The sequence below is a fragment of the Triturus cristatus genome, chromosome 5_1 (assembly GCF_964204655.1).
Source record: "Triturus cristatus chromosome 5_1, aTriCri1.1, whole genome shotgun sequence".
NCBI classification, from domain to species: domain Eukaryota; kingdom Metazoa; phylum Chordata; class Amphibia; order Caudata; family Salamandridae; genus Triturus; species Triturus cristatus.
Window position 1 is genome coordinate 160,303,868 of NC_140587.1, and position 12,715 is coordinate 160,316,582.

General features: G+C 47.0%; 1 protein-coding gene across 6 annotated transcripts in view; it reads right to left on the minus strand.

Moving 5' to 3' along the window:
• The window catches only part of LOC146830504 (ubiquitin carboxyl-terminal hydrolase CYLD-like), a 493,223-nt gene that overhangs the window by 148,555 nt on the left and 331,953 nt on the right, over positions 1-12,715 (minus strand). For all 6 annotated transcript variants that reach the window (XM_085604702.1, XM_085604701.1, XM_085604700.1 and 3 more), the window contains one exon: positions 11,872-12,098. In XM_085604702.1, the coding sequence (XP_085460828.1) occupies positions 11,872-12,098 (227 nt within the window). The remainder of the gene's footprint in view (positions 1-11,871; positions 12,099-12,715) is intronic.

The window sequence follows — 12,715 nt, forward strand, 5'->3', positions numbered from 1 at the left end:
TGAAAGCATTACCTTCAAACTGCAGCGGTTTCAATTCGCGTGCCTTCTGTAATGCCACGTCACGATCTCGGGAGTTGAGGAGGCGTGCGATGATGGGGCGAGGAGCATCCCCCGGAGGGGGGCGTGGGCCCAGGGAACGGTGTACTCGTTCGACCACTAAATGTTTCGAAAAGGAGTCCTCGCCAAAGGAGCTCTCCAGAACCCATTCGATGTATACCTCCATGCGCCCAATATTGGTGCTCTCAGGAATGCCTAGAATGCGGACGTTGTTGCGGCGGCTCCTAGCTTCGATGTCCTCATTCTTCGCCGCAATAACTTTGAGGAGTTTATCCATCTGAGTGACCTGAGTTTGCATCCGAGTAGTAACATCTTCATTCTCCGATATGCGTCTTTCCGCCTCCATTAACTGCCCATCATGTTTATCGACCTTGTGCACCAAGAAGTCTAGCCTAGTGTTCATGGTATCCATTTTCCCCGATAGATCCGACAAGCTATGCTGGACCGCCAAAAGCAGTGTCTTGACATCATCCTCCGAGGATGGCGGAGCAGGCTGCGTGTGATCCACGGCATCAGATTCTGCCCCAGTGATGGTGGACTTCGCCGCAGCTTTTTTTGCCTCAAAATTCAAGCGAGGCTGGCGTCCATCAGGTTTCCCCATCCTAGCCGGCAGTCGCGCCCGCTACCTCACAGCGCGCAGAGAGCCACAAAAACCACGCGGAGCAGTGAGGCGGCCAAGCCGGTCAGTGGGCCAACCAAAGTGGGCGAAACCGGCAGGGCAGTAATTGAGATGTCCTTATGTCTCACAGCACACAGACAATGCAGGCCCCCAGCAGGACCCGCCAGAGATCTCCAGGGACGAGCAAATGGACCCCGTGCACTGCAAAAGGATGGAGGGGCCGTGTCCAAGTAAGTGCTGCTATCAAGAGGCCCTATAAGCGTGGAGGCCCAGGCGGGACCAAGAATGGTGTCAACAGCGCAGCCAGCAGATACAGCCAGAGCAACGCGGCAGAGGGCCTCGGAAATCCTGCACAGCTACCGTCGTGGAGGACCCCCGGAGAGGGATGGCCGCAGGATCCACACCAGCATATATCAGGGACCCGGCTCCTCTCGAGGGAACCCTCCACCCCAATCAAGCCGCCAAGGACCTCCAATGAGTACTTTGGGCGGTATCAGAGGCCCACAGCCTTAGCGCCGATATTCCGGGTCGAGACGCGCCCGACAACCAACAGCCCGAGGCCCTCTCGTGCCTCTCCACGCGTCAGGGAAGGCAACAACCGGTATCACCAGAGTCCAGCTGGGGCGAAGCAGCAGGGGTGCATCGCGGCAGGGGAGCAGGACGCGCCGTAGCTCACCACACCGCCAGATGCTCCAAGATGTGCAGTTGCTCCAAGATGTGCAGGCAAGCGGTGAAGCGGCCGCCCCGGACCCCACGCCAGGCATCGGCAATCCGAATCAAGGCACAGCACTGGTCCAGTGTCTTAGAGGGGGCCCTCCCAGTCCAAGTCCACAGGTGAAGGTCGGAAGGAGAAGAGTCACACCACAGGTCTCCCGCGCCCGGGAAAGCAGCGAGTCCCCCAAGCTGAAGCCCGAGACAGGGCCACGATGTCACCGCTCCCGCACGTCAGCCGGGAGGGAGCTCCCCGCAGCGCGGATCCACCAGCGATTATGGCGCGAAGATGTCTCACCTCAGTTCAGCGGTGTCCCGGCACCCGGGACCACGGCAGGGCCCCGCGGGACCACAGCAGGGTTTCGTGGGCGCAGGCAAACAGCATCAGCAGTATTTCGAGAGTCCGCGATGCGGGCCCGCCTATGCCGATGAGGCCCACGGCCTCGTGGCAAGCCATGGCTCTCGCGTAGCTGCAACAGCCAGCGCCAGGCTCCGGGACGCAGTCACAGGGGGGTCCCCGCAAGCAATATCCCCTCGTATCCAGAGCCAGCCAGCCAGCCTCGAGACCCACGCTTTCCGGCACTGTGGTAGCAAAGTGTTCAGGTTACAGCTGGACAGCGTCAACCATCAGTTTACTGCAGTACAAGTAAGGATAATTATCGGATCTGTTCGCCAAGCGTCCCGAGCCTCACAGGTGTGCGGCCATCTTGGATGTGCGCCACCTAGCGCCCCCCCAACTGAAATATCTGGCCACTTGATGGTCCCACCGAGACGCAAAAAGGTACTCTGTGAAGAGGCCACAGCATTCCTCCAATTTCTTGAAGACCCTTGTGTCGAGTTGCTATAGGCTCGTGTTAGACCATTGTCTCGAGCACCAATACTACACCATTTGGAGGAGCCTAGGAGATACTCCGCCATCTCCAACACGTTATTGGACAGGCAAAAAGCCCATAAATCCCTGCCCAGATCTGCCAGGAGTATCAATCTGCCACAACGAGGTTGAGGGTCTCAACAGTGTCTTCCAGAGCTCCTGCTGGATTTTCATTATTTTCCGCGGTGGGAGACTTAGAGTTTTCTCTGCGAAGTTGACCACAAAACCCAGAAAGGTGGTCTGCCTGGAGGGGGTCCGAAATGACTTCTTCTCGTTGATGATAAACCCCAAGCTATGCAATAGGTGAACTGTTGTTTGCAGTCGCAGTTGTGACAGTGGAACCAGGCACTGATCAATTTGAAGGAGACTGTCTAGATAGATATTCAGGCGAAAACCCTGGGCCCTGAGATTTTTTATGACTGGTTTCAACACCTTGAACTCGTAAACCTGATCTCGCTACCTGAACTGGAGGAATCTGCGGTGCGGGGAAAAATGGGGACTGGTAAGTACGCAGCCTTGAGGTTTAAACGCGTCATCTGGTCTCATCAGAACGTGCAAAAGGTAAATGTAAATGTAAAATGTAAATTGATACTTGTATAGCACACTACTCACCCGCAAGGGTCTCAAGGCGCTTGTACGAATACCGCTGTGGAACCCATCCTGGCTTTCCCTGTGAGGCGTCCACTCCTGGGCACCCCCAAGGTGGAGGCCAGGCATCCTTAGCGTTGTGGGGGCCGTTGTGGAGATTAAGCAAGCTATTGCCCAGAGTTGCAGAGTGGGACTCCATGATTGGAAAAGGCACCGAGGCAAGAATTATCAGGTCCGTGGAATTTTTGAGCCCAAGACCCGCCGAGGCGGGGAATTGAACCCTGGTCCCGGGCTAGACCTCTGCATCAGGGTCTACTGCTCTAATCATTGAGTCACACTTCTCCACATCTTCTCCATCTTGAAGTGGCGATACATTAGCCATCCATTGACTTACCTGAGGTTGATCACAGGCCTCTGGCATATGTCCAGCTTCTCCACCAGAATGAAATTGCTTAGAAACCGACACAGGTGAAGGTGAGTAGGGGAAATCGTCTCCTACCAGAGCAGGTCCGCCACTTCCTGATCTATCAAGGCGACCTGGTCTTCTGAAAAAACTTGTGATGTGGACACAAAGGCCTGACTGGAAAAATGAAAAATTCTATCTGGAAACCTTGTATAGTTTGCAGAACCCATACATCAGAGCTAAGAGCCTCCCAATTGTGCAAGAACAGCGCCAAACGATCTCCCACCTTTAGCTGGGAGGAAGGGAGAACATTCACCTGTCTGGGATGACTGGCAGTCGCTTGGAGGCACCTCTGTGGTTGCTGCCTCAGTAGCCTCTCCTGGTGGTGAAGAATTCCCTGGAGTAGGACTGGTCCAGTCCTTTGCAGAAGCCTTGAGCCCGGGGAGGGCTTTGTGTGTAGAAATGAACAGCCGAGTGCCCTCTGCCTGGCTTGCCCCCACAAAAACCAGAGGGTGGAAAATGTTCCTACTTGAGGTCAGTGCTTTATCGAGAGAAGTGAATGTACAAACAAACTTGATTAACTCTTTGATTAAAGGCTCCCCGAAAAGCCCTTCTTGAGCCACTGCGCCTGCCTCAGTCGTGGCCAAATCCTGTAATTTCGAATCCACCATTATTAACAGGGAGCTGCACCTCTCCACTGACATGGCACAATTAGCGTTCCCCATGAAGATAACTGCGCATTGCATCCACCCAGATAGAGACTCTAGGGAGATTGCCATACCGAAAACCTTATCCAGCTTCAAAGTTTTTGTGAGGTGACCTATGACATCCAATAACTTGTCCTGAAAGGATTTTCATGATCTATTGGTACCGTTTTTGGGGACTTGAATATACTTCTGGAGGAAAGTAGCTATCCTAGTATCTATTTCCAGCAAAAGGGCCACCTTGCTGACCAGGGAGTGGCACAGACACTCTGCTCCAAGACGTGCACATGCTTCCTTCTCCAGAGATTTCCGCAGTCGGTCTACCGCATAATTGGCTACCTTTGCAAATGGGACCCAATCTGCTGATCATGTACCAAATCGTCAGGGTCCACCATGTTGGAAGTATATTTTGTCTGGACAGCTGAGGGTGCATCATGGGAAGGGTCAAGAGAGGGGCGCCAAGGCCTGGAGCGGTCTGCTTCATCTTTAGAATCCCTGTTGGAATCCTCATCCTCCCCCAGCGGCAGTGAATGGGGAGAAGGCAGTTCAAGCGGCGCGCCAAAGGCATCTTCTGCGTCGTCTTCAGGAGGATCAGCGCAAGCAAGGAAAGCCTTCTTCAATCTATCGAAGGCACTGAGATCTATGGTAGGGTCCCCACTGCACTTGTGGGGTCGCAACATGGGGCTGCTAGGGATCTTACAGAGCACCAAAGGTGCTGGACTGAACTTGGGACAGGTCTAAGGGATCTGAATAGGAATGTGCCAGTTGCATCAGGTGACTTTCAAAGGGTCCCACGGCAGCCGCCACCACCTAGTGGATGGAGCGGTCTACTGCCTTGGAGAGCTTGTCATCCAAGGGAAGGACCGTAATGGACTCTTCCTCTTGGTATTCCTGCATGGTAAATGTTTGGCAACAAGGGAAACCAAAAGAGTCAAATAGGGGGCAGCCACAGCTCAGGGGGAACCAGGCAGACTTTGTCGCCCAGAGTGATGTAGGAGCTCAGGTCCTGATTTAGGGCAGCCGCACAGGGCATCAAGGGCTTCTGAAGTGGTAGAGGGAAGGCAGAGGGCTCTGCAGGAGGTTGGCTTGTCTAGATCACCGACTACAGAATGAGCACAGCCCCCCCCGCAGAGCAATGAGGTGCGTATCTGAAGTGCCGATCTCCCTCTAGCAAGCAAAATGCCTTACCGCACTCACGCAGCCCCGTACCAGAGATGTAACACAAGCCACAAATGGAGCGCTGACAAGCACTCCCATGGCAGGGATCTAAATTGGGGAAAAACAGGCCACTAACACCATAGATTAAGGCAAAAAGGAGTAGTATGAAAAGGTACATCACTCTGCTGGAAGCAGGAAAAAAAAGAGAAGGTTGACCAGGAAGCAGTTGGATATATGGACTTGATATTTGCCTTGATTAGTTGAACTTTGTTTTTGTATTCCTTTCTCGGAGTTTGATGGGAAAGGTAGTTTAAAGTTGAATGCTGCTGGATATATAAAGGAAGAAAGTTTGAGCATAATCGTAGTCTCCGGTCCTGACATAGAATCTATATGATCTTGTTCACAAAGACAAGGGCCAACACAAACAATATGGCCTCTCTGGCAAGGGACAGTTGCCCCTGCAATACTACCCAAGATCAAGGACGAACCACATCAGAGCAATCCCCTTACTAAAATCCCCTTACCAGGATCAGGTGAGAACCAGTACATAACAGCATGATAACTAGAAATCGCACAGATGGTTTCCCTCCTCAAACTCTTATTCGTTAAACCTTAAGGACCAGCTATCTGGACTTACCAAAGAACACAGATCTTCGCATTAGAAAGAGCCGATTACAAAGTCAAAAGGATTGGGAATAGTCTTTGCTCATTTGCATATCAAAAGACCAAGATTCAGCACCATTGACATCCAAACAGAGCATCAAAGGTGCTACAGTATATAGCACCTGCCCACATGAGACAACCATCAGCCCCTTTTTCTATGGTTTTTACAGCCTCAGATTGCATGTTATCCCAAAACAGCCTCCCTCCACTATTCTAAATCTATGCAATTCACCTGCACTTAAAGCTATTGATAGTTTTTTAGTATTACATAGCGCAAACTTGACCCGAATCGGGTATCAGAGCACTTTACATAGCACCAGTTGCGTTACATTAGGACACATTCATTTTTGTTAGGCACAGGGAGATTAAGTGATTTGCCCAGAATCACAGGATGTTCAGCGTCATTGCCGAGACTCAAACCCAGTTCCTCAGATTCGAGGTCGACCGCCCTAGCCGTTAGGCCAACTCCCCTCTCGTTGTTTCCATCTAATGACCTTCTCCCTATCCATCCTCCAGCCTCTACATGTCTCACTCTGAGTGTAGCCTGCTCTATTCTATGTGTGTCTGCTTACTATTTCTGTAAACTGCCCACACCTCATAAATCCCAACCTCTCCTTCTTTAAAACTATGTCCCTGCAACCTAACAACAATTACAAACCTCTGGCCTTGCTACTCATCCCACCAACCATTTGCATGAACTCACACTAATGATCACATTAATTACTATTGACTCATTATTATTGACTCACTATACCACAAACAAACTGTAGTAATTGCAGGAAATATTTTCCTTGACAGCACAAGACTAATCCCAATAAAGTATAACGACCAACAAAAACTGATTAACAGCTAACCTTGGTTTTTGAGAGTATAGTCCAAGATGGGATAGTGCAGGCATGTTCTTTCACTAATACCATAACATTTTATTTTATGATACAGCACTTGATACTGACGTTTAATCCTGTTTTGAAAAGCATACGCTTATGTTGTGTAAGGGAACAGAGGAAAAGACAAACAGGCTCCCAATTCACAGAGAAAGGCATAAATATGCATCTGCTGGTTTACTACTTCGTGTGGGATTGCGACTTTGTCATTCTCACTATCTTTAAAGTTTGCAACAGGAAAGTTGCACCAATAGGAGCTATCCAGGCATATTTTAGTAAAGGTTTGTGAGTTCCTGGAAAAAAGCTAACCATACCTTGAGATGCCCACTCCCAACTGCATTGGATTTCCTCCTGTTATACTCCATTCTGGGGACACGGTGGCACAAGCAGAGGCTGCTTAACATGGGCGTTCAAGTCATTTTCCTCTGATGTCCCAGGACCCACCCTACTATGGGTCTTCCAACTAAGCAAAACACAACTCTTCCACACGTGACTCTCAGGATACTAAAGGCCAACAGTCAGAGGCTTCTCTAAAAGGTCGTGTGGGTGTGCTCGACCTCAGAGCTCAACAATTAATCAACAGACACAATAAAGTGAATACCCAGCCAGAGTTCCTCTTTGAGCAACAGGCAGTACTTTAAAAACATTGTTAAGCTCAATACTACATAGTACATTAATAAATACAAGTTTGTGTCTAGAAGCAATGTTCGTAGAAGCTGCGCCCACCTCCACTCCCTTTCTGTGTCCACAATGTCCCCGAATTTCCTTAACCCATCCTGGATTGCTCTCTCTTTCGCTCTTTTTAAGGGTAAGCAAGAGTAGCATGATCACCACCAATGAGTATGCACTCCCTCTCAAGTCTCTCACCAGTTGATGGAATGGGTCAGTCCCCTCAGGATCGATTTCATACCACCTGGTGCTCAGAAGACACCCGTGCACGCTTGCAAGAGCAGCAGTGCACCAGCAGGCTTTTCTGGAGTTTTTGTCAAGTCTGCAGGGCCACGGTCAGAGGCGTACCCGCTCAGCTTCTTGTTCATGGTTGCATGAAGCTTGGCAGACTAGAGGTTTTGCTATCCCATCTAGACAGCAGACAAGTGTAGTCCATTGGGTACTCACAGTTGTCAGTTACCACCCACGCCAGAGCCAGCAACACCATAGGTGTATCCCCTCCACAAGGCTGGTCACAGATTTTACAGATGCAGCCCCCCATGGGCCGATCAGGAATTTGCAGATACGGGCCAGATAGGGATTCAGTAGATGCAACCTCACACCAGCTGATTAGTAATACCCAATCACAGCCTGGACCAGACCAAGGTAATCAGTTTGTTGTGGAGAGGACGTTCTTGCTTCGAATTGATGGGAAAGTCCTGGCCTTCCAAATAGCTCTACAGACGTCTGCTTCTTCTGAGCACTCCACAGTCACTGGGAACATGCTGGACCTTGCTTATTCTTAGACAGTCTCTCATCCTGCTCCTCTTACAGAATAGGAAGGCTCCTTCCCTCCATCAGAAACCAGGCAGGCTTCTAGGTGCTTTAGGAAATATACACACATTCTTCAGCAAGAAATCCAGACTTTAGGTGAAGTCTCCTCCCCTCCGAGAGACTTGTTGTCAAGTAGACAGCAGTCCTGGTTGTACAGACCAAGGAAGGTCCCTCCCTTGGTCATAGAAGACTAGGAACTGAAACAAAGTCGGGTAGTTGGGCTCTCACATTTATACAAAACTGCCAGACATGAGATGTAGATCCAGTGCCTCGAACAGTAGAACCAGTTTGAGAAGTTTCTTCTTTCGAGAACCCATTCAGGGCTGTTCTGCAGTCACAGCTTTTATGTCATGTGATGCTCCTTCATTCATACCCATAGCCCAGGCACAAATAGTTGTGAGGTTTCAGCACCTGGCTTTCAGCAGATAAACTGAAGGAGTAATCCAGGAACGATAAAAGGGCAGTCCTCATCTAAAGGCTACCTCACCTTTCAAAATCAGGAAGACGAATCATTAGACTAATCAATAGCTCCTTGCTAACCAAATGTCCTCATAGAATATCTAAAGGAGACCTGTCTCCGCTATCCTCACTTCAGTGTCTAGGTCTCCTCACTCCGGCTACAGAAATGTGAGCAATACAATTCCACTTTCTGAGAGCACAGTCCTCACACTTCATCTTGTGCAAATCCAGTGGCATCCAAAATGGAAACCAGTGGACTCTATTACTCTGGCTCACAACCACACACACGCATTTACCTCACAGGCCACGTGCATCAACATGATAAACACGCATTTTGGACATTAGCATAAGAAACTGGGCGAGTGCATAGAAGCAAAACTTTACAAGAGTGTCCGAGTGAGCTTCACTCCAGTGATCCAGATAAAAATGTCTCGTCATAATACGGATCCTTAAAACATGGTCTATTTCCACCTCTGCTCTAAACGCAGTGAGAGAGACAGTAGTTTTCGGTCTTAAATGATGACATGCTTGGTGTGCCACTCCAGATCACAGGAAAAGTTTGAGAGCTCTCACACTCAGGGACATGTATAAGCTTCTGCACTAACACTAAATTAGCGTGATGGCAAGGCTTAAAATAAACAGGCATTGGAAAAGCCGATAGATCTAGCAATGGCAGGTTCTCAACATTGTAATATCTTTTTTTATTTTAATTGCGTCTGCAACAAAAAGAAAACAAAGCGACACTTAAACGTTGCTAACGTATGTCCATAACAAAGCATTTACATTTAAAAAACATTTACCTATCAAGCTGTTTTACAAGTGATGTACTACGGATTCCAAAACTGATGTAAGGATGAGCCAGAGGTACACAATGTGCAGCTCATGAGCGACCTGTTGCTTACAGGACCCTAAAATGGTGCTAGACAGAGGATTCAAACCTCCACTGCTGTGGCACTATTGCACTGGACACGCTTTTAATGTTCTTTCAAGGAGAACGCAAGAAGGTGTGCTATGTCACGGACACTTCTTCCGAAGTTCTGAACCATTAAGGCTGGACCAGCTTTAATGGCTGGTTGATTCTCCAAACGGAGATGCAAGCTTTCTCATAAGATCCCCACTGCAGTCAAGATAAGGTGGCATCAAGTGGCTGCAATTGAAAACTGCATGCAGTGGGGGCACGGTAACTGATACAGAGTGCCTCTACTCCCCTCATGTTGCTGCTCCTGGCACTGGACCTGCCAAGCAGTCGCTGTCCTGCCAGTGCACGTGTTCTTTGCCAGTAGACTGAGAAAGGGTATGAGATACCACAAATAAGCTGGCCACAGTAGAGTCCTCTCTCCCAGTGAACCCAGGTTTCTACTAACAAGAATCTGAAGCTTTTTAAAGTACATAAATTGTGAATACTATAAGACTTTTGGAAAACAGCAAAGTATGCTAGAAGTGTGTTACAGATTAATTTTTGGGATGTGAAGTTGGGCTAACTACGCACTATGGAATTGGCATACAATGTACGCTATTGGAATTGCTACAGGAGAATAAAGGAAAAGTAAAAAGGGATAGCTGGGGCATTGAAGAAAATAGCTAAGCCCCCTATCTTGCTAATACAGAATGCTGCAAAGTGCTAACTAAATAAATGCAGAATCTTGCAGTGTATGTTTACTGAGACATAATGAAAATTTTAAAATTGTTAACTGAGATAGTGGGAAAATTCACATGTGTTTTCTCCTCGTTTATTTTTTGATTTGGATGATGGAATGGGAACATGCTGGACCTTGCTCATTCTGTGGACAGAGGTTACAATGAGAGGTGCTTTTATAAAGGTGTGCCTGGTACTGTGGGTCTGGTTGCCTGTCAGGGTCTGAGGCCGACACTGATAAATAAAAACATTAAATAGCTAGTGATAGTGTAGTCTGCTTTGCCAATTGAATGTAGATCTTTAGCAAAATGGTCACACATGCCATTTTGTTTCCACAGGTCAAATCCTCTTTATGCATTTTACAAAGCTGCACCTATTACTAACAACTCTGATACAGAATCTATGTTGCCTAAGGAAAAACAATCCTTAATATAGGTGTTGAATTGGTGAAGTAAGCACGCCTTTGGCGGAACCACACTGTTGAGGGTCTCACAACAATTTTGGTTTCAATACTTTATTCAGAAAAAAGTTCACATATGTCAAAGATATAAAAACAAATTAATAAACATGACTAGTAATCGCTCCGTCAATAATAAAGATTACTATGGGGTTTCCTCACTAGTCAAGATACAATTCATTTGAATTTTGGCCAGTTTTTATGGCCCACTGCCTGGTAATATTCACAAGCTGCAGGTATTTTACTAAAGAATTCATTGAGACGAGCCCACACCCACTGTACCTTAATCTTTTACTGTGATCGTATTTTAGCCATGACACTCGCTTACATTAGGCTCTGAAATATACAGTTAGTCTCCAATTTAAATGACTTCCCAAGTACTATAAATTACTGCCAATTTATTTTGTATTACCGTTGCATATTATGTTCATTACCGCCACATTTAGAGTGACATAAGGAAGCCAGATGCAAAAGCAGGCTGGAAGAAATACTGCCTCCACACAGTATCATGATCTTTGTGCATAGATCCACGTTTTCACCTGCTAATGAGCAATGTTGGAATGGTCTTTTTAAAGCTTTTATCACACAGTCTAATTACCTCTATCATTTGGCCACACAATGTCATCTAGAGATGAGAGGGTGGAAATTCACAAGCTAAAATCGCAATAAGTGAGAGTGCCTGTGATTTAAATTTGGTTGCCAATTTAAAACTGAACACGTCACTCAAAAGGAGGCAGATAGTCTAAATATATTGTTTGTAACTGTTCAGGTAAATTCATGACAAATATTTCAGGTATGTTGAAGTTCTCAGACCATATTCACCCTCCTCCTGTGAGGGAAGAAAATAAAGCTACTCCTGTGAGCGCGCCATTACCTGTAGCCATACGATGTAGGGAATACAGGCTAAGGAGATGTTTAGAGAAGTACAGGAATCAGCATGTAAATATTGTACTAAACGGTTTTGAAGAACTGTTCTTTTCGCTCTGTTTCTACGTTATGCTACTACTAGTTAAGAATATTACACTAGTAAGTTAAGTTTTCTAATGAGCTCCTAGATAAGCACTCAGTGGATGTTCCCCACAAACGGACAATGATGAGTCTTAACATTAACAAAGCTTAACATTGCAAACATCTCCAAAGTGAATGCTAGTTTCAATGTTCGCATTTCATTTTACTTACCAACTCAACTCCAGCCATCAAATCGGGCATGTTAGGCAAGTGACCAGTCCAACGGATGATCCCCGACACGGACTCCTTTTTTGCTAAATTGATCTGCACCATTGAGTTCAAACTCATGAAGTAAGAACTGGAGGCGGGCGCTTCCATCCTGCCGCTATTTGGTTCAACACTGGTTTGCTTCAAGTGTTGATGGTCCATGTGGCAATCTGCTTCGAGTCCTGTAATGCCTGATATCAACAGCAGGTTAAATATGCATCTGTGCGAAATGTTAATCCCAAGCTGAACAAAGGTCGTATTCTGTGATCAAAAAAACTATGCTAATGATGACTACTACTGCTACCACTAACATAAATATTAATGATGAAAACTTTGTGTTTTAAAAATTGATTACATTTGTTACATATTTCAAAAATACAAATTAAATCCAAAAAGTTTTATAAAGCTGTCAAACATACAGACTTGTGCACCACTGGCATCCAAAAGTAAGAACATATTAGTCCTAACAGTGACAAATCACTGTATGATTGCTTGAAATTTACAAGTAGGGGAAAAATCACCACAACAAAAAATAAAGATAAGCATCTGTTGGTCAGTTATGCATGTATACAAGCACTCTCCTTTTCACTAACTCCTCCTTCTCTCTTCCCTCCTTTCACCTTTTTCATTCTTTCTTTTACATCATTTTTCTTATCCTCTCTCCACCATTTGTCTTACCATTCTTGTCTCCTCTACACAAATGTTACCTGCTTTTAATTCACCGACTCACAGGCAGTGATAAAGAGTGTCAGATAAGTAGAGAAAGTTTGTAAGGATCGAAGGGGCTGAGAAACAAGGTTCAAAGGGT